Source organism: Colius striatus, chromosome 2 (assembly GCF_028858725.1).
Source record: "Colius striatus isolate bColStr4 chromosome 2, bColStr4.1.hap1, whole genome shotgun sequence".
Classification (NCBI taxonomy): domain Eukaryota; kingdom Metazoa; phylum Chordata; class Aves; order Coliiformes; family Coliidae; genus Colius; species Colius striatus.
Window position 1 is genome coordinate 15,214,954 of NC_084760.1, and position 22,268 is coordinate 15,237,221.

The 22,268-nt window shown below is 39.5% G+C and overlaps 1 protein-coding gene across 1 annotated transcript in view; it reads right to left on the minus strand.

Moving 5' to 3' along the window:
- Nucleotides 1-22,268, minus strand: part of CD109 (CD109 molecule) — a 78,488-nt gene that overhangs the window by 51,276 nt on the left and 4,944 nt on the right. Inside the window, exons 3-5 of the mRNA XM_061989786.1 lie at nt 11,781-11,809; nt 7,595-7,825; nt 7,335-7,460 (exon numbers count right to left, since the gene is read on the minus strand). Coding sequence (XP_061845770.1) covers nt 7,335-7,460; nt 7,595-7,825; nt 11,781-11,809 — 386 coding nt within the window. The remainder of the gene's footprint in view (nt 1-7,334; nt 7,461-7,594; nt 7,826-11,780; nt 11,810-22,268) is intronic.

A 22,268-nucleotide genomic window follows, 5' to 3' on the forward strand; every position in this document is an offset into this window, starting at 1 on the left:
ACAGTGGTTGGACTTGATGATCTTAAAGGTCTTTTCCCACTGAAACAATTCTATGATTCTATAACAGTCTGAGAAACCAAAGGAGTTTTTACTTCTCAAAGGACCGGGAGAGGCTCTTTTTGAAAGTCTGTTTTGCCTCTTTGCTTTAAAGTCTTCTCGGAAACAGAGGAAAAATCAAGAAAGAAAACAGTCTGTCACTAGGAGGTGACTATGCTGAAAGGTCAAAATCAGCAGCTGCTGCTCAATCATCAGCTCATCAGCTGCCTGATGAGGTTAACATCGACGTAGATCTCAGAAGTCTGATTACTCTGATTATTCCTGAAAACAGTAACACTAATACAAGTTATGATATGCGCTGGAGTATCTTAGTGAGGATGGTTTGAAAAGAGGGGCAAGGGAGATTTAATATGGATAAATTTGTCAGGTAGCATCAAGATAAATCAGAGAGGAATGAGTGTCTGTGGTTTGAGAGGATAAACCGAGAAATCCTGGGGGAAAAAACCCTCGGATCATGATCCAAATTGGAAACAATTATGGCTAATTATTATGACTTTGCAAATTAGACCTCTCAGATTAATCTCCTTATACCTCTATATTTACACTTTTCCTAGCAAAAGATTTCTATTAAAGTAAAAATCATATTTCTGCCAATTTTATGACTTTCACCAACCACAAAAATAATTGGTATATTTATATTCCTAGGTTTGAAAAGATATATGCAGAATCTGCAGTTTTCGTACCTGTGCAGATGCTACAGGACAGACATGCAGTCCACCATCAGATTATAGTCAAGTAATCTTAGGAACAGGTATCTTAGAAAAATGACTTGCAGTGAATTAATCTCATGTCTAGTTCTCTGTACATCTTCTGTTTCCAAAGCTAAGCATATACATGTTACATTTGCCATTAGGCAAAACATGAACAGAATGTTACCACAGTTGACAAGATGAGAAAGCATCTCCCTTGAAAATGAGATTTTATTTCACATTACCTTAGAAGTTAAAAAAAAAACCCAACAACACTGAAAGTTATGAGAATTGTTAAGGAACAGAAAACAGATAATAAAGTGAGACTAGTACTCTTGGCTGCTCCTTCTCTAAAGTGACGATCTTTAAGACAGTAAGCAAGCCGTGTATCACAGTGTAGGGAAAGGAAAAGACCCTACTAAGTCATCCTGATGATTCAAACACCAAGCCAGATTTCCCACTAACACACAATAAAATGAGGAACATTTTAGTTCCTTGGGGCAGGCCTGCTCTGTGGCAAATATTGTCCAAATATTTTGATGTGGAAGTTGTTAAATCAGCTTCCAGGAGTGGTGACTTTAAGGACAAGCATTTAGTTATATATACAGCCCAAGTAAGACTTTTTTTTTTAAGACAGAAAGATAACATCATGCCTATTCTCCTTGTTTTCTGAGCTGCTTTATTCCAGTACACTTTTTGTCTTCCATGCCTTCTCCTCCTTCTTAAACAAACTCACCCTTTTGAGACTATTACTTTGCTCTAAATTAGCAAAACAGCTATTACACCCTGTGCACATTGCTCGGAGTATTAAGAAAACAGTGCCAAAAAGAAATCCACGTCAGTATTCTGAGATCACGAGGATGATGGAGCCTTTCTGCAGTTGAGCCTTAGATGCTATGGATCCTAACATCTAAGAATGACTAACACAACTACAACCCAGATTTTGCTCTGCTGTGATGAACCAGTTCTGTTTAAAGTCATTTGGATCTGAACCAATGAGTGAGATCACAGGAAATGTTCCCATAAATTTTTTTCTTCTTCTTTGGCAATCGAAAGTCCCTGAAATAAATCTAGTCTAGGTCTATTTTCTTATTCGTTCCTGACATGTACATGCGTCACACTTATAGCATCAGGAAAGGCTCTGGGTGTGGGCTCAGGGCTTTGCCCTGAAAAAGTGCAGGGCTGGCACCAGCTGTATTCCTGTGGCTACACCACCATCTCACGGCCCATGCCAGAAACACTCCTCCATTTCTGCTTTGCAGCTAAATAAAGCGGATTTTTCTCTAGACAGAACAAACAGAAGTATTTCATGAACATTTTCATGCTTTATTCTCACAGGCAGGAAATAAATCCCAAAATAAAACTCCGAATGAAGTCCCAAACTTCTGTTCAAATCCATCTGCACTGTCTCCAGAAACTAAGCAGAGTCCCACCAATGTCATCGCTATTCACATTATCAGATTCTGATTAAACATCAGCGCTCATTTGCAAACTACTGAATACACACACAATTCCAAACGTTTTACATACAGTCTGACTTTGAAGGAATGTGACACTTATTTTAAGCAATGAGATATACAACCTCAAATTCAATGTATCAAATGTGAAATCTGTAGCTGACACAGCAGCAAAACATCACAGAATTCACTGTGGATTAACTGTAACATGCATTAAATCTTTAAAGTTAAAAAAAAAATCAAAGTGTACACTATTTAATCAACCCCAGGTGATTCTGAAATATGCTTTATAAGCTGCAGCTTTTTTTAAAAATTATAGACTTTAAAACATTTTAGCAAGCCCTCATTGTAATGAAACATCACTATTCTTCAATATTTGATTGTAAATTCACAAATAACAACTTCCATAAATTAGATTACAAAATGCCTTGTAACTAGGAAAAACATCTGGTCAGAGATGCCTACTATGAAAACTCATCAACTAAAAGCCTCTCAGCAACAGGCTCCACAACAGGAAATATAAGATATCCAACTAAAATAGAAGGTGGAGACTTGGGAACCAGACTGTAATTACTCTGTCTTGAGTTTGCTTGGAACAGCTGTACTAACACCTGAACTCTTATTAAAAAGTACTACAGGATGTTTAGCAGCAGCAAGCAGCCAGAACCTGATTTAAAACAGGATTCAGAGGCAGTGCTTCCAGGAACCCAACCTCTGCATCCTTGGGAACGGATTTGCAATCACTAGAAGGGAAATGTTATTAACTGACTTAACACCACTTGTTAAAGACAAGAGAGAAATCTGAGATAAAACTATTTATCTAGTTAGCTCAGGTCATGGCATCAGGATAGCTATGTCTGGCAGAGATCAGCTTAGGTTCATATCTGAAGATGTTCATAAAGCCTTAATTAGATCCCTAAGTTCTGCTGGATGCCATGCAGATACAGGGCTAACAGTACTAGTTAAGGATCAGTAGCTATTAAAAATACCACACATATACTAAGTATTCCTTAACAGTAAATCTAAGCTCTCAGTGACTTCTGTCATCAGGAAGGGATTGGTGAATTTATGAAACTCTATGTATGACACACAAAATCAACTCTACCCCATTTGGACAGCAAAACAGCTGCAGAACAGAGAGGAATGTCTAGGCAATAGCTAGGAATATCCACTCAGAGGGAGCCAAATGACTGATTAGCTTTCACCGAACACTATCTAAATCTCCTCCATATCACCTACATCGAGACATCCACATGCCTTAAACCTTAAATTGAATCCCATCCCATATGGTCTTGTATTTTAAGGCATAAGCTCACTCGTAACCAAGAGAATAAAAAAGTTTCCCACCAGAAGAGTTCTCTTTCTTTATTCTGTAAAGTTTCTTGCAGGTTTCATTTATCCAATGGTATGACGTGATGTCAGAAAAATAATAATCCATGAAAATAACCCACAAGATAGACTTACTGTGAATATTGCAATAGTTACTCAATATACTCTGCATATGATAGCCTTATGCAATGTAAGATGCTGTGTAGGCACAGGCTACAGAAATAACGCATCTTGCTTTTTTTCATTATATTCTTTTAACACAGAATTGAAAAATTAATGCAGAGCAAGTGTGAGTAATGGAGGAAAAGAAGTCTGGATATAAGCAAGCTTCTGTGTGTGGCGCTTGGAGTTGTTTTATTCCCACAAGATAAGCATTAAAAGAACAGGTAGGTTTTTCTGGACCCCAAAGCGTACAACTTTTTTTTTTAATATATATACAATATAATGGGGAGTTTTCTCCTTTATTTTAATTTTCAATTCAAAGAGTTTATGTCCAAAGGAACCACTTAGTCTGATCTCCCAGATTTGGTTGCTCCAGTATTCAGCTATTCCAGAAATCTGCATTATTATAATGCATCTTCCAAAAAGGTAGCCATTCCTGATTCTAAAACACCAAGTAATAGAGAAGCCCTCACTCCTGGGGTTGTTTTTTCATTTGTTCCAGTAACTAAGAGCCTCAGTGATAGAAGACATATATATGCCAAAGAGAATCTGTCTGCCTTCAGTTTCTATTAATTGGTTCATACTATGCCTTTTTCCACTAGATTAAAAAGCCTTTTAAAAGCTGCAATAGTACTCACAGACTGTAATCAATAAATCCATTGATTCATTTGATTCCTTGATTTATAGTCAGGGATTTCTGTAGTCTCACACTGAAAAGCATTCTTTCCCAGCTCCATTCACAAACTCTGTCATCACGCTGTGTTAGAAACAGCCTTGTTGAGTATCCGTTGCCCAAAAATCAATCCATCCTTCTCTGAGAGACTTCACATACACTGTTGTTTTTCATTAGGATTTTGTACAACGAAAAGCCTTTACAAAAATCTTTTACCTTATTAGCCAAATCCATAATAGCCTTAAAGAACGTAATTCTTTATCAGTGGAATCCCAAATCACCTTTCTCATTGTTTTTCTCATGCCAGATGACAGGTCTATCATTTTGCATGTTACGTCATTTACTCTTTTCTATCAAGGATGTTTTCTTCTGATGTTTTTCTCAAATCTCCCCCTACTGAGATTCATTTAACCACTCAGACCTATCATCCCTATTAAATGTTTCCATCTCTGCCACATAATTACTGTATCCTTATGCTACTGGGACTCTGATGCCACTGAAATTTCCTTTATTTCTAGCAACCTTTAAAATTCTCTCGTACTTTTATAAGCTAACAAGTTTTCTTTGGCATTTTCACATTTCCTACAAATAGGCAGGAGTTCAGACTTTCATTTATATTGCTATCTACCTCCTAGTTACCCCTTTTACACTTATTATGGTGTTTCTTAAATATTAACCATTTCCTTTGTTGATGAAAAACAGAATCCCACTTTTGTTCTGCCCAAGTTCATTTTCTCCCAACAGAGCACTTTGTTAAATGTGTCAAAAGCATTTTTGCAGTACTTTGCAGATATCATAGAGTAATAAGCATTACCCCTGTCCCTATACAATTTTCATGCTGCTGAAGCATTACCAGCTCTATTAAGAAATCCAAACATTCTCTGCTAAAAACTTAAGTTTTTAAATTTAATAGTAGGAAAAATAAGGTGAAAATGTGGCAAAGACAACCTAGGAAAGGTTGTATCCTGGTAGATCTAACATGAAGGTCAGTATCTAGTCTTTGGAAGAAACCAAGGTTCAACACCTAGAGTTAACCAGAGTAGACACTGTGCCAGTTCAACACTCAGGGCTTTCCAGTTAACAGTTCTTAATGGAGTGTACTTCTGCAAATTTGTCCACATTTTTTGATCCCATCTGAGTTTTCAGTATTCACAGCACACACCAGTGTTGAGTTCTACAGTTCAGTTATGCTCTTTTAATTATTTTGAAATTGCTTTTTACCTACTTCACCTTGTGTCCTGTAGCTATGTATTGCAAGAGACAGTGAACAAAATGTTCCCTATTTACTTTCTCTTTGTTACTCATGACTTGAGAGACATTCCCACCCTGTCATATGTTTTCCAGGTTCATTAAACTTCTGTAGTAGTTCTAAGTGGCTAAAATTTAGAATACTATCAACTTCAGTCCACTGAGATGTCACTTGTTTGTTTTCTTGCAGTTGTTTCATTAGCCCAGATGAATCTACAGGGCACTTTTCTTTCAAGGTTACTTTTTTTTTTCTTTTTTGGGTTTGTTTCAAGAGGGAGTGGCAGGCATATTCAGATCCTGACAAAAACTGCTGCAGTTCCTTCAGCAGTGGCCTCCTGACTGCAGGATTACTCAAGAGTTTTCAGAAAGCTCAAGTAAAAAAATCACAAACCCTTTTCTGCCTAGCAAGCAAGTTGTTGAAGTAACCTGTCACTGTCACCAGCCTTTGTTCCTATGTCTCGGCCACACTTCCCCACCTCATGAAAGGACCTATGCAGCCATGAGTGGAGCTGTGCTGTCAAACAGATCAGTGAACTGGTCTGAGTTAGGCAAAGAAAAACACAGAGATCCTACTCAATCTGGGTCACTTCCCCAGCAAGCTTTAGATCTCAGGCTTACCACAGCTGCCTCAGTGTTGACAGAGAAGCTATTGAACAGCAGTGCAGGGATGGGAAGGAGCGGCCGAGCACAGGGACAAGGGCAGAAACAGCTTAAAACATTTTTCCCATCAAACACAATAGTAACGACTGCACACCCACATGCAACAGTCTTTTAAGAATCCAGTCTTGACACTCACTTGAGCACCACCCTCACTCTCAGTCTATAGAAATCTATTAAACATATAACTGGTACTGGCAAATATTACTCGCAAGTATTACATGACCACATGAGTTTTCTTCTACTTCCCACCCCATTACCTCCCTCATTAGGGTACATTAAGCAGTCCTGTTTGTACTTGCTAAATGACTCTGAACAGCCACTGCAAGCCAAGTCGGAAACGCAGTTCCCAAATTACAGGCATTTAAAGCAAGTTTAATAAATCTAACACACAGTTTTAAACAGCTGAACCTCTAGCTATTTTTGCAACATACTCCGTGGTATATGAGTGTACAGCTTAAAGGATTGGACTGACAGAACTCTTGCCAATAGCACCATGCAAACTAGATCACACCAGTTTCATTATGCAATAGTTTTGCTTTACTATTTATCCTTCCTATTTTACACTGCTATTTTTTTCCTCTGTAACTTCTCAGTCATCGTGAATTGCTGAAATGCCCCTAAAACTAGGCAGAGATTTGTAAACATGTCTTTGATTCCACACCCCTTGAGACAGTGGCTGACCACACCGCAGGGCACAATGAGTTTCTGTATATTTGCTTACAAAATAAATGTTTCACTTTCAAAAAAAAAAACCCCTACACAAGATCTTTATATTAAAATCAAAACTCCTCACTTTTAAAATAACATTTGTATTTTAGAATCAATACACAGACTTTCAGATAAAACATTTATGCTTTTTAAATATCTTTCCTCAGAAAGCCATATACTATTGAAAATCTTGTGAGGTTTGCATATCTTGGGTTTGTCATGAGGGAATGACATCCTCATCTCACGGTTCATGCTTATTTCTGGTTTTGCTTCAGCAAAGTAAACATGGTTTTATTCACATTTATCAGGAGAAATTAAATCCCCCAGTGATTTGGCAATGTTAATACTCACATTCACTTCCACCTCTATGGACCAGTCTCCTAGCGGAGGGTTCACTGATAACTGAAATTTTTTGGAAACTATGCCCAAATCACCCTCCTCCATCAACCACTGCTGAATCAACTTCTTCCGAGGGTCCTAGAAGAAAAGTCAGGCCGCGTGTTAAATGTGAGTGGTTTTGCTAGTAAGATTTAGGTATCAATATACATGATCATTATTTGTCACACAAAGTTGGAATTCCAATGTTTGACTAGGTTCCTGTGTATACTTACTCGGATATATATATTCATAGATGCTTTGTAAGGTTTAAGATCAGGATAGACGGTGACAATCCGAAACATCACATCTTGTCCTGGTTTATACATAGATTTATCTGTCTGAATGAATACAGAGATGCTCTTTGCCATGTACATCAAGTTGGTACGGTTAGAGAAGATGAGCTGGTCATCAGCATGGCCTTCCACCAGTAACTCATAATTCCCAGAAGCACTATTCAAGGGCAGCTAAAGAGAAAATAGTGACCTTCTGTTATTTATTCAAAATATTCTTGAAGACACTACTATTCCAAAAACTTCTGACATAGAGATCTCACATATTCCTGACCTTGTAAACTTATATAAACTTTCAAAAAGAGAGGATTTCAGGGCTTTAAAGTGTCATTTCAACAATTACCCCAAAATTAGTGTTAGCAGAAACATCTTTTCAATATATTTGCATACAATTTTCAGCAGTAATCATGTTGTCAACAATTTCAGTAACTGTGTATTCATACACCATTCATATACTACACACACACACACATACACTCACACATTTTGTACGCTCTCTTTGCACAGTTCTAGAGAAATTTCTTGGGTTCAATTTTGAGGGGGGGATTTTTTTTTCTGATCATCACTTTTTGAAAACAAATTTTCCAAAAATGTAAGAGCTGAAGAAGCTGTATTTGAGCAAGATGACAGTAAGGACAGTAAGAAAGCCTTGTAGTTCTTTTTACAAGCTTTAGGTTCATGCACTGTGGGGTAGAAAATTAAATTCAGAATCAATATCTCATGAGGAAAGGTTCTGCTTTTCAACAGAAACCTCATTGATTTTGTTTCATTTCAGTTTAATGATTCATAATTACAGCACATATTGCGACTTTATCTATAAAGTAAAATAATTATTCTTCCCAAAATATTAAGGAATAAAGGAAGAGATACGGTTAACTTATTTAGGATAGACATTGAAGCCTTCAGTGCTGGCAGTAAACATAGACAGATATCAATGGTGAGGAAACTTAGACCACATAAGATCAAAATAGAACAGGTCTTTGCCTCTCCAGTGGATAGAAGAAATCTAGAGCTCATCATTCAGATGCATTAGTTCATTTCCTAAAGTGAGGTGGGAGGAATTCCAGCCTCAGGGCTTGAAAGGCTCGTGCAGAGCTGCTACAGCACACCAGAATTCCACCTGAGCAGACCCCACACAGACAATGAATGATCCCAAGGGCATCCCAGCCCAGATGCCAGCTTCTGTATCACCATCTGCTTAGGAGCCTCTTTGGAGAGGGAAAATGGTTTTAATACAACACTCGGCTGATTCTAACAACTAGCCCTGCTAAAAAGCTTAAGAGTCACATGCTTCTCTTTGCAGTTACAACAACAAATCTAGAGCAAAAACTCTGATTTCAAGGCATTTAAAACAGATGGCTTTGCATTTTTCAGCATGACATATGGAAATGATGCACTCTTCTTGCACTGCTAATGAAAATTGCAGCTGTTAACTCACCAGGCACGGCACTTCAGAAGTACCCTACCAAGCTCTATAACGAAAGGCTGTTGTGCTGTCAAAATTCATTTTAAGAGTGCACAGCAAGGAAATAGAAATTCCCAAACAGGGAAAAATGTCACAGGGTGACAGAAGAGGTAGATGCAAATGTCTGTATTGAATGCATTTCCTTCTCTGTTTACCTATTAAGAGGAGTCAACTGCAATTTGATCCCTCTCTATTGCCTTTCTATTTTTAAAAACAAGTCAAAAAAAAAGGAAGGGAAAAAATAAGCAAGTTTTCTTCACCCATGAGTAAGTGTTTGATGACATGGGAAGAAGAGATTCCTTTTTTAAATTTTGGACTTTTATAACTAAATTTTGCGTGCTAAGCTCCAGACACTGCAATAGATTCTGCATTTTCTTCAGCTGCAGGTTTTTGTGTACACATTGCCAAGAACACATGATTCAGATATTTCAACATTATCCAACTCCAATGCCAACTATTCTGGAATATATTAAATAGGAGCAACAGCCTTGGTTACTACATCTGTCAAATAACAACTCAAAATTAATACATTTACAAATACTGTAATTTATTAAAGTAGGAGTAGTCCCTAAAAAGCAGATAGAAGTAGTAGTCCAGGAAACATTACAGACATTCAAAATCAAAAAGAGAGAAAAACAAACTTGTTTTGTCTCATCTTAACAGTGAATTTTGCTCTTACTTTCAAGGACTTTAAAAGTCTGGAAATGCCATTTAGAGATCTCATTTATTTTTCTGCATCTTTTTTCCTATCATGAATAATGACAAATAGCATGGGTTGCTCCCCTGATTTTCACTTTTTATATTTCAAAATCTCTTTCCTTCCTGCAACACAGTGACAAAACTGCCTCTTGTACTTTTCTTGATGGTAAAAGCCAGAGGAAATGAAATCTGTGTTGCCACAGCAGTGTATTAGGACAGCTGAAGTGTAAAGTAATCAGCCTTCTGGTTCACACATTTATGCTAACAGATTGCACTAATACAATACTTCCAGAAGGTCACTGCTACAAAAATGGTAACTGTTTACCTCAACCCCATCAACTCCTTCTCTAAAGAAAGGGCTGTTTCTCAACTCAAATATGAGCAAGGCAGCTTTTAACAGTAGATAGTAGGAACTTGCTGTGATATTTTATCTTAGTCAACACAAGCTCCAAGTGAATGGTAGTACTATCCCCACTTTGGCACTTCTAATGTTAGGTAAAAAAAAGTCATCTCACATACTTCTGACCACACCAGCCACCATCACGAGCACCTCAGACAAGGACACTACTGTTTCCTCTGGAAAAGATGATGGCTGAAATCAGAGGCTCATTACCCACCTTCTGCTACCAGACAACTACACTTTGGCCAAAACACAAATCTACCATTGCTACATGACTGAAAAAAATACCTTACTATTTAAAAATGAGTCAGTTCTCATTACTTCAGACAGTTGCAAGAGAGGGAGGAATTCACCTCGCCTAGTTTTATGAGTTTAAACACTCTAAGACTTTGCCAGATCATATTAAGAATCTTGTTAATCTCATCATTTTTATTTCTAACTGAATTTTCTATGTGCTAATTTACAGTTTGTACAGATGCATTTCCATCTAGTATTCTTCATAATGTTGAACTGCTGATTATCATTAATCATCCATCTGTCAAACATTTCAATATTATTTTGTCAGATATAGTTTACTGGAGATCAGAATTTAAACCCACTGGATTCAGGGGTACTCATACTTACAGATGTTTAAAAACACGAAGACTTTGGTAAAACAAATTTGTGATTCTTTAGATGGAGTTCTCAAGATAATGCCCAGGATTATTAATGAGATTCAGGACCTCATTAATATTTACAAGTATAAATATGGTGGATGTCCAGACATTGGGACATTCCTTTTTCTATTGTATCTAGTGACAGGACAAGGAGTAATGGGGATGAAGCTGGAACACAAAATGTTCCATTTAAACATAAGAAAAAACTATTTTGCTGTTCAGGTGAGAGAGCCCTGCCACAGGCTGCCCAGGGAGGGTGTGGAGTCTCCTCTGGAGGTTTTCAAAACCCACTTGGAGGCATTTCTGTGTGATCTGATCTAGGTGAACCTGCTTCAGCAGAGGGGTTGGACTAGATGATCTCTAAAAGTCACTTCCAACCCTACCATTCTACGATTCTATGATTATAAATTCAGGACTTATATACAACACACAATTCAATATTATACATTTCTGATGACTAGTTAGCTTATTATGTACTTTCAATGAAGTGAAAGTTCATTTCCAAATCCTTAAGAAGACTGTATAAACACACTTATATTTTAATATTTCTCAATTATTGCTTTGCACAATTCTTTCACACCCTTGTGGTGCATCTGAAATAGTGATAGAAGTATCAATCAGTCAATAAAACCACAGTCGGTCAATAAAACCACAAATCAAAGTTCTGTGCTCAAGTTTTATGACAGAGCTTGTGCTGATACTGGCAAAGAGTTCCCAAATCCTGTAATTAGTTGTGACAAGCTGCAGAATACTTGATCTGAAAATGCTTTGTCTTACTGGTCACTAAATACACTCATCTGAGAACATGAAAATAGCTAGGACTACATACAAAATACATCATGTCATCAACACCAACTGATGAAAAGTTATAGTCAACATTTTCTGAGGAAGGAGAAAAGAAATACTTACTACTGGAAGAACAAGAGTCCCAAATGAATCTGAATAAAAAAAAAAGAAGAAATATTGCACTGTCAGAAACCTTACAAAAACTTAACAAAATATCAACATTATCGGGTTAATTAGAAAAGCAGTGCTCCTCCCCCATTGCCACACTGCCTGTAATATCCATCAGACAACTGAATACCCTTGATGCAGCTGCTCTGGAGCTCAGGGTACATGGACCATCCAGCCCACACATATGCAATGGCTGCAACTGGCTGGCCAACACACACATGCTTATCGGCCAGCTGATTGCTGCCAAGCATCACCTGGATGTGAAAATTAAAAATACACAGCCTGGAGCAACTGCTGCATTAGTCGGTATTGACACACTGTGTTTATACTTCATTCAACACCTCAATCCCGACATTTATCCCTCCCAAGTCTTCTCAAGGCTACAGTCAGCATCCATCAGGTTATGGGATAAGCAGCTCATCTCAATAGACATAGGAAGGAGCATGAAGGACAGCAGAGAAAGGAACCCCAATAACACTCAGCCCCATCCCAGAGGAGCACTCAGGCCATCACACATCCATTATCACCAAGCAACAACCAGTCAGCGTAGAACCACCCAGAAAAAAATGAAATACTGTGCTCCAATTAAGTGATGGTCTGAGAGCGCCAACAGTGTCCTATATGGGAGCTACCTGAACAAGGAAGGTATGGTTTGGCACTGCTGTCCTTGAGAATGACTTCCCTCTCACGTAAGACTGACCAAAGCATCCCTCCATTTCTGCAAAGAAGTTGATTCTGCAACCCCTTCATATGTAATCGAAACCTGAGATACTTTGTCTCAATCTCTTCTACAGTTTAGTAGGTGACTACTTTTGCAGTCATTTTAATCAAGATTAACAACTTTTCTAAAGGGAACAAAAATCACAAAGACTTTAAACTACACCTTATTGGAGAAAGGCAAAATGGCAAAAGCTGTCTGAATCCTGGTCATTCCCTCTAGCACTAATCTCCTGCCTAGCGGATTCACTGCTACAAAACAAAGTCAGCAGCGTGGCAGTGCATCTATGCTGAGCCATCACCTCTACAACAACCGAAAGTTGCTGCTTCACAGGGCACTGGCTCTAATGCTCTCAGCCTCCTCTACCAGATACATCTACTCCACTCCTTCCTCCCTTATGTGTTTGACAGAAGACTTTCCAGAGCTGCAAAAGTCTGAACACCAGCAATGCTACAACTCTGCTTAGTGTGGGCTGATGTCCATGCTCTCACCTGAACAATTTTTCCTTCACATTCACATAGACAGAAACACGTTTACAATCCCCTACTTCATCCAGGTTATTTTTTTCCATTGATCCTGCAGCTCAAACAAAGGCTGAAATTTTCAAAACCATGCACAAGATTTACCTCTCTCAAGCAGATGAACACTCAGAATTAACCATTCTCACTGCATTACATCACCATGGGAGTAAGATGCATCTTAATGTATGTGTTAATAGTATATTAATTAATAGTAAAATGTTACATTAATAGTAAGTTATATTAACTTACTATTTTAAGTATTTTAGATCATGTGGCCAGAAATACTTTTAGAATCCAAGTAAATGTGCTGTTAAGCACCTGGATATCATTGTGTCAAAGTGCTTTCAGTGCCAGATCTTTTATTTTCATTATGTGTTTTAGAATAGAACAAAACATAATTATTTCAGTTGGAAGGGCTGACTATGACCCAACAGCGTGCCCATGTAGCCAAGAAGGCGGCAAATGGCATCCTGGTCCATATCAGAAATAGCGTGACCAGCAGGACCAGAAACACCAAGTCCCCTTGTACTTGGCACTGGTGAGGCCACATCTCGAATACTGTGTCCAGTTCTGGGTCTCTCTCTACAAGAAGGACATTGAGGTGCTGGAGCATGTCCAGAGACAGGCAACAAATCTGCTGAAGTGTCTGGAGAACAGATCTGATGAGGAGCTGCTGAGGGAGCTGGGGATGTTTAGTCTGGAGAAGGCTGAGAGGAGACATGATCACTCTCTACAACTACCTGAAAGTGGAGTTGCAGTGAGGTGAGGGTTGATCTCTTCTCTCCAGTAATGAATGACAGGATGCAAGGAAAACGGTTCAAGTTGCACCAGGCGAGGTTTAGATTGGACATTAGGAAGAACTTCTTCACCAAGAGGGTTGTTAAGCATTGGAATGGGCTGCCCGAGGTGGTGGAGTCACCATCCCTGGAGATATTCAAAAGACGCATAGATGAGCTGCTGAGGGTTATGGTTCAGTTTAGTGAAGAGCTTGGCAGTGTGAGGTTAGAGGTTTGAACGTGATGATCTTAAAGGTCCTTCCCAATCATAATGACTCTATGATTCTAGACAATAATCATCTAGTTGAACTGCCTGACTACTTCGGGGCTGACCAAAAATCAAAGTATTTTATTAAGGGCATTATCCAAATGCCTCTTAAAAACTGACAGGCTTGAAGCATCAACCACCTCTCTAGGAAACCTGTTCTAGTGTTTAACCACCCTCTTCTGTAAATAAAAGTTTCCAGATGTCCAGTCTAAATCTCTCCTGATGGAGCTTTGAACTGTTTCCACGAGTCTTATCACTGGGTATCAGAGAGATAAGCACCTTCCTCCCAGCTTCCCCTCCTCAGGAAGCTGTAAAGAGCTATCAGGTGTTCCTTCAGACTCCTTTTCTCCGAACTTGATAAACTCAAAGTCCTCAGCCACTCCTCATAGGACATTCCTTCCGGTCTTCCACCAGCTTTGTTGCCCTCCTTTGGATGTGCCCAAGGACCTTCATATCCTTCTTAAACTGTGGGGCCCAGAGCTGCACACAGTGCTCAAGGTGAGGTACACCAACACTAAATCCAGTGGGATAATCACCAATCTTGATTATGTTGTGTTTGATGCACCCCAGGATGCAGTTTGTCCTCTTGTCACACTGCTAGGGCACACTGCTGACTTATATTGCCTCATATTTTCTTTTGCTGATTCCATTCAGTTAGGCCTTTTTAAATCTCCTAAAAAGCAATGGGTTCACACTTATCTTTTACTCATTTGAAAAAAAATTATGTCCTTCATGACCCTGGACACAAAAAGTGTTCCAAGGTGAAGTAAATACTTGACCTGTGAGGTCGAATAAACATTAGTTTTAAAAGTCAAGAAGTACTTTCCTGTGACAGTGGTGAACTGAAGGAAGGTTTGATGGACTGAACACAGGTTGTCTTGGCTGTTGCCAGAGTGCTAAAGGAAAAATCTCATTCAGTGTGTACCAACTATTCAAATTATAACCCGAGTTAAACCAAATGACTCACATCCTACAAACGAAGTTTGTGGGTAGTACAATCCAGTACTTCATTCTGGTATTCAAAACCTTATGGGGGATGGGTGGCATCAGGCCCTAAGCAACACAGTTCTTTCCACAACATGTTTATGCTACTGTTAAAGCAACCATTTTTTTTTCATATCATCCCTCTCTCCACTTGAGAAGCAGTCCATGCAGCCATTGACTCTGAGCAGTACCACCAGTCTTTGAGGTCACCCAGACTGGAGTCTCAGGCAAAATACACACTTCTTTTCTGAGAAGCCAGAGGAGAGAACATCCTGCCCCACTGCATGGTGGCAGTGAGCCCCTTGCTCAGCGAAGCTTGCTTGGCAGACAGGACTACAGGACAATCATCAGCTACAGGAGAAGAATTACAGTCCTAAAGAGTACCTGACTCATAGGCAATGTAAACCTCTCTGGACTCACTGATGTTTTTATTCCCAACATCTACCTAGACACCTCCATGCCCAAACAATCACATTGAGACACCATTTTAGATAAGTAAAACTTAAGTCTTCCAAACTCAGGAGAGACAGAGTTAGTTAACTAGGAAGAATTTTAACAGGTTACGATGTTTCACAGGTAAAAGAGCCTGGATATAGGATAACTAGCAACAACAGAGATGGCAGAAAGCTACCTCCTGAATCTTCCCTCAGTTTTATACTAAAAGCCTAATCCTTCTCTAGTTCTCACTCCTCAGGAGTATGGGTGGTAAAGCTGGAGTTTGTACAACAATAACCCATGACACTATCACCAGAAAAAAAAATCAAACCTTTGTCAGTGATGACACTTGGTTATTAGCAAGGAACAGAAACTTAGTTTTATTTACCATGAATGGATAGGCACATGGTGAGTATTGCTACACTAGCTTAATCTATCCAATATAGCTAATCATAGCAACAACTATAGCAGTGACTCCAGTACATTGGGAGATAGTAAGCACTAATATTCATACCATAGCCCACACTATGGAGTTTCTATTTCCATCTTTACCTACACCAATGCAAACACACTAGTACACACGCACGAGAAGGGCAGGGTGACGGAGACTGCTATGCATCTCCCTGCATAGCATCTACCTGCTTTCAAAGCAGCCTTTCACATAACACGGCAGATATCTTGCAGCTCTCTCATCAGGGCAGTGTCCACTTGCCTCCACCTATTTCAATAAAAATTAGCATGAAAAAGACAGAAATCTTAAGGTAGAAATAGTGGGTTTCTTCTATGCTACCAAGCCTGGGAAACCTAACCTCAGTTCTGAGCCAGATACAGCCATGATGCAGAGGCAGAAGCAGTTGGGGAGGAGGGAGATTTAAATCACAATTACTTTTGCTTTGTGCAGCTCAGAAAGCACTTAACTTCTAAAGTGCTGTTAGGGAGCTATAGCCTCCTTATTTGCCTTGATAAAGCCCAGAGCCCCGTGTCATTCCCGGCCAGTGAAAATCATAGGAGGCTCTGGGGCATGAGGTAATCTTCCAATTCATGTCACTACATAATTATTTTGCTAGGAACTGAGCAGACTAGGCGGATCCAAAACTCTTTGGCATTGCAGCAAATTTCCCTGTCATGCAAGACCTTCCCATGTTCTCAGAGACTACCAAACTGCAATCAATCCCCTGGAGCTCTGCTCAGACATGCCTGGGGATGGCTTTGGATGTGCTCAAGTGAGAGCCACAGACAAAACATTTCCTTTATGCCATTGCTGAATTGATGAAATTCCCCACATTTTTGTGTCCACTAATCACACAGCAGTGTCAGGTTTATAAAGAGTTAACCACGGTCCAACTGCTAGCACTTGGCACTGCTCTGCTGGAAGCTGGACTAGCCTGCAGTGTGGAACACTTCCACATAATTTACAAGTCCACTGTCCCTAAAAAGTGCAGCAGCTGTCACCCTCCTTCAGCATATCCCTGCAAGTGATCACTTCAGTTATTAAATACAGCTCCCAATGATTACAGGTAAATCCAGGCAGTAAAAGCAAGTTTTGAAAGGAGCCCAGAACAGCCCAAGCATTGCAGACCATAAAAATGCTTCCTCCTGACTCATCACGCCTGCTCTGTACAGCAGCAGACTAACCAGTAACAGGCCATGAATGGGAAAGATAGCACAGAGAGAGCACGGGTCCTTGCTATCACAAGGGATTAAAGAAAACTCCCAGCTGGGAGCCATGCCCTAGCTGCAGGGAGAGACAGGAAATACTCAGTGGACTGTTTCAGACTCAGCTTGAAGAAAATTTAAAGAAAAATAAAACAAAAGAAAAAACCCCATCAAAGAAGTCACATAATCCTTCAAGAAAAAACATCCTTCCCTGTCACTTGCAAATCATTTCTCTGACAGAATTCTTGAAGCTTCTACTGTATTCATTCACTAAATAATGCATTGAGGAAATGCATGGAAACACTGTAGAAACAAGCACCACATTGTCCTGCACTCGTTTTCCTTCAGTCTTTGGCATTCAGGGCAGTCCAGCAGAAGAGGAATCAAAAGCATTTTGGAAGTGACATGCCACTAGTCTAGACAGTAGAGGGAAATGAAGTCATATTTTAAAATATCATGCCACCATGCCGTTATTTGGAGGTCTAATAGTCTTGTTATCAGCAAAGCAAATAGGAGAAAATTCTACAGAGACAAATACATGGTTTTTTGGGGTTTTTTTTAAGGAGAGCTGCACAAATGATGGCATCTTACATTCTTCCCATTGCATGGGCTTGACCCAAATCCAGAAATTTATCATAGAATGGTAAGGTTGGAAGGAACCTTTAGAGATCATCTAGTCCAACCCCCCTGCAGAAGCAGGGTCACCTAGATCAGGTCACACAGGAACATGTCCAGGCGGGTCTTGAAGACCTCCAAGGAAGGAGACTCCACAACCCCCCTGGGCAGCCTGTGCCAGGGCTCTCTCATCTGAACAGTAAAATAGGGGTTTTTTCTTATATTTAAATGGAACTTTTTGTGGTCCAGCTTCATCCCCTTGAGCTGGCACAACCAGCACTCAGACTAGATGTAAATGTTTCAACTTCCACTCCCCAAAAAGGACAGAGGTTCCAGAAAAATAGCTGCATGGCTTGGCACAGTGAAGTAGAGCTTGTGCCAATATAAATCACTACAGCAGCACTTCAGCCTCTAATTTACACAAACTCAGATCTTGACTCTATATTCTAGTTCAGGTGGCAGATATCACGTACAAACAGACTTTCTCACCTAATCTTTTCTACCTATGTCCTCATTCCTTCTTAGTCCTGTGTGAGAATGGAAAAATAAAACTGAAATGATGCCACGTCTTTCTTCTGGCAGCTGTGCTCACATATCCATGCTTAGGAAATGTTTACAGAAAAGCTTTTTTTTTTAAAGTGGTTAAGTGGAATTTTTTCTACTGTGAAGTCTATTTCAAAAGCTCACATCAGAGAAATAAAAAGTACTGTTCTTCCATGTTCTTCCAGGTTTTTCTTCCTAGCCAAAATATATACTATTTTTGTGTTTTCAATATAAAAAATAATTAAAAAAAAGGAAACATAAACACCAAGGCCCAAACTGTCCAGGGGAGGAAAAAACATCTTTTCTTCATAAAAAAAGCCTGCAAATCAAGTTCATAGTTTTCTTTAAATGTGTTACAGTCCTCATCTATTATCCTAAAATTAGTACCCAAACTAGCCCTGGCTAGTTACACAAGTAGCCCTAAATACATATTGTGAGCCACTGTTCTTAAGTTATGGCTAAATTTGGGGCAGATGAGAGAAGGAGGGGCAATACAACATTCAAATACATGCAGCAGGGATTGACAGTGAACAACAGCACACATGCTGATATACAAAGCCAAATGAAGCCAATAGGCCTGTAGCACCGGGGTACAGACTTGCTTCATGAAGCCTCCTACACCCTGCCTGTACTGCATACACTTCTCTCCACACACACTCATTATCCTTCTCCCTATTTCCACTACCTCTTATTCTTTTCAGTCCTTTTTGCCATTTTGGAGGCTAAAAGCACTCCGAAATTTAAAAGGGAGAGAGACAGGCAGAGGAGCAGAACTGGCTATGGAGAAAGGTGGAATGAGATTGCAGGAATAATCTAAACTGGACCAGAATTTATATCTTGAGGGTTCGGTCAAGAGACAGGACACTGCGGCTCTAGAGGCCAGGAGAAAAGCAACATGCACAGATGTTTTTGAGATTAAAGTCACATTTTAACCAAGCTCTACAGTCACCTGCAAGTTCTAGCTTCATTGTGCAATGCAGTGTATTGATATTTTCCAGACAACCAGGACAATTCATGACAAAAAAGCCTTCTCCAGCTAAATCCAAAGGTTCTTCCCCAATCTGCTTTCATGATCAGTGGTAGAACAGTGGTGGAAAACCAACCGTGGAAAAGCCCAACCAGGAACACTTGTGGTCAACAGAGAATAATTACTGATTTACCAGAAGGCATGAAGAGAAGAGGTGCTGACCTTCTCCTCTGCCTTCTCACCATGGCACTCCCCATGTCTTCCTACTTTATATGGCAAAGAAGCCCTGGTACCTCCCTGCTTGTCCTTTTTATCAGTTCAATCACTCTCTCATCAGCACTTACAGATCCACCATGCCTGAGGAAAATCACCATTCCCCATGTCCTCAAACAGACACACTGCCAATGCTGGGCTACCCGTCCCTTGCCCTGATGCATCCACGATCCTTTCCACAAGCAAGCACCAACTTTCCTGCAGGCTGACCCCTCTAATTTCTTTTTAGACCATCATTCAGACATTTAATTCTCTACTCAGTGCTCTAAAGTAAAACCACAAACTCTACGGATTGTACTATTATTACCACTTTCATCTGAGTGGTTGAGGAGCAGCCAGTTGCAAGAATATACTCTGTGGTTTATCTGAGACACTGCATGCTGGGTAGGAAAACAAAACAGCTACACATTTCTAAGACTAAATCAGAGATCTTCTGACAGCTATCCAGCAGCTACCATCCCAGACACTTAAACACAAATACAGCCTCTTTTCAACTTTTTCCCAATTTTTTGTCACGCACATGACATTATCACTGCCTACTGTACCCAAACAACTACATTCCCAGGATTTATAAATTGACAGCTGTTAGCAAGATGAGCTTTGAGTGCTACAGAGAAAACTTTCTTGATGTCAGATCGAGCCTACGAAATGATGTCGACAATACAGAATGACTTCAGACTTAAGTCTTTTAAACAACTAAATGGGAAATTAATTTCATTCACTCTATTTTCCCTTGGTGGCTATACACACAAACTCATTGGCATCTGCACATCCTGCTTTCAAGGCACTACTGGCCATCATTATTATCCATTCTGATAGCCATGAAACAAACACCAATAAGTCACTATTAGCTGTAATTTAAAGCAGCTGCAGTTTTCACCCCGACTCAAAACACAGGAAAATCATACTAGGACACAGTGTGGCTAAGCCTGTCTACACCAGAGATTTGGTGGTGTTAATACCGCCCTCGTCAAATCAATTTCTGCAACTAAAACAAAATTCCAAAGTCAAGCCTCCTCTCAAACTCATTCACTGCAAATAAAACATTCAGGAACTATTTCAGTTTCATCTTGGAGGGAGTGAAAGAAGAAGATGTTTTCTCATATTGTTTTTCTTCTATTTTCTGAAATACATTCAGAGTCAAAATACAATGTTTTTGAGATCATGACATCTAGATAAATAAAAATATTACTTGAGACTTCCCTCATCAGTAAATAAAGGCAATATAAATCCCTAATCATACAAAGTAATGCACCTGGACCTCCCAGATGCACCTCTAGGGAGCTGAACAAGTCAGGGAGAAGGGGTCTGTCGCTCTGGCCACGTTTTCAAAACACATACTTATTTGGACTGCAGTGAATCTAGGTGAACCAGCATCATCTCTTGCCACCATATTGTTCAACCTCTGCAGATAGGATCTCAACTCTGACTTTATGTTCTTTATGTTCTTTCCTATTCATGGTTTGGCCTTTATGGTTTTGTCCTTTCTTGCCCTTACTACTCCTTCAAGCTCGACCTTTGTAATCCAATCTCATTTTCAGTTTAAACACACAGTTATCCTTTTTTCTGTTGTTTCTTAGCTGTGATCAGTTATGTTATTTCTTACCCTTTTGCTATGTTAGGGTAATGTGTACTTATCCATTTAGAATTAATCCCTCAAGAGCTTTATCCCTTTGCTCTAATATCATCTTCCCTCCCAATTTCTCATTTATTGGCATCACTTTCCCTGTCCCCTTCCCCAAATTCACAGCTTTTATTTTGTTTTTCCTTTGTTTTTCTCTTTCCTTCCTTTCCTAAAAGCTATAAAGTTCACAGTAGCAACAGGGAACTCCATGCTGCAACATGTAATATTCCCTCCTCCCTAAGAGCTGTCCCAATGACACAATTTCTACTACAAGTGAGTTATTCCACCCTTTCATGAGGCACCGTGAAACAGCCTGTAGTGCTCTATCTTCCACACTTTCCTTTGCTTGATATTGGCGAAGAACTTGATGACCAGAATGACCTCTCCTATGAACACATAAGACCTGAACCACAGAAGGATTCTTTCTCTCAAATCTCAAACAGCATCTTATCTGTAAGATGAAGCTCAAGTACTGGATGGGATGGATACTTCCATTTCCCTGCAATCTACTTAACAGGCTTGTTAGTGCAATGGATTCAACAACAAACATAGAAACCTGGTTTTTTTTGTTACATGTACTCCAGTCATACAAAAACCAGTAAGAGTACACTCCCTTCTCTACTAGCTCCATTGTCTCTGGATCCAGACCCAACACTCCTTCAAAACTGTTCCTTCATTCTTATTTTGCATAGGTTATCTAAACGTGCTGACTATTTGCCAACTTATTTTTCACAAGGCACTGCTACACATACGTTTGGAGGTGGAGGTTATGGACACAACCTCAAGGGATTCATGCTCTCTTGCTGATTGGCTTTTATGGCATTGATGCAGAATGAGGCAGAAAAGAGCTGTCCTACTAAACTACCATAAAAATTCTTTACCCCTTCAGTATAGATTTGTGAGTCAGATGTTTTATTCTGAAATAAGGTACAGATGCAACTCAAGGTTAAGAAAATGGACTGGTGTACTTAGGCCATTCATTCCCATTTAGCTGTTACTTTACAACTTATTTCTTCTAGCGTTTTTCACTGTTTCACATACTAATGTGATCAGAATCATATTA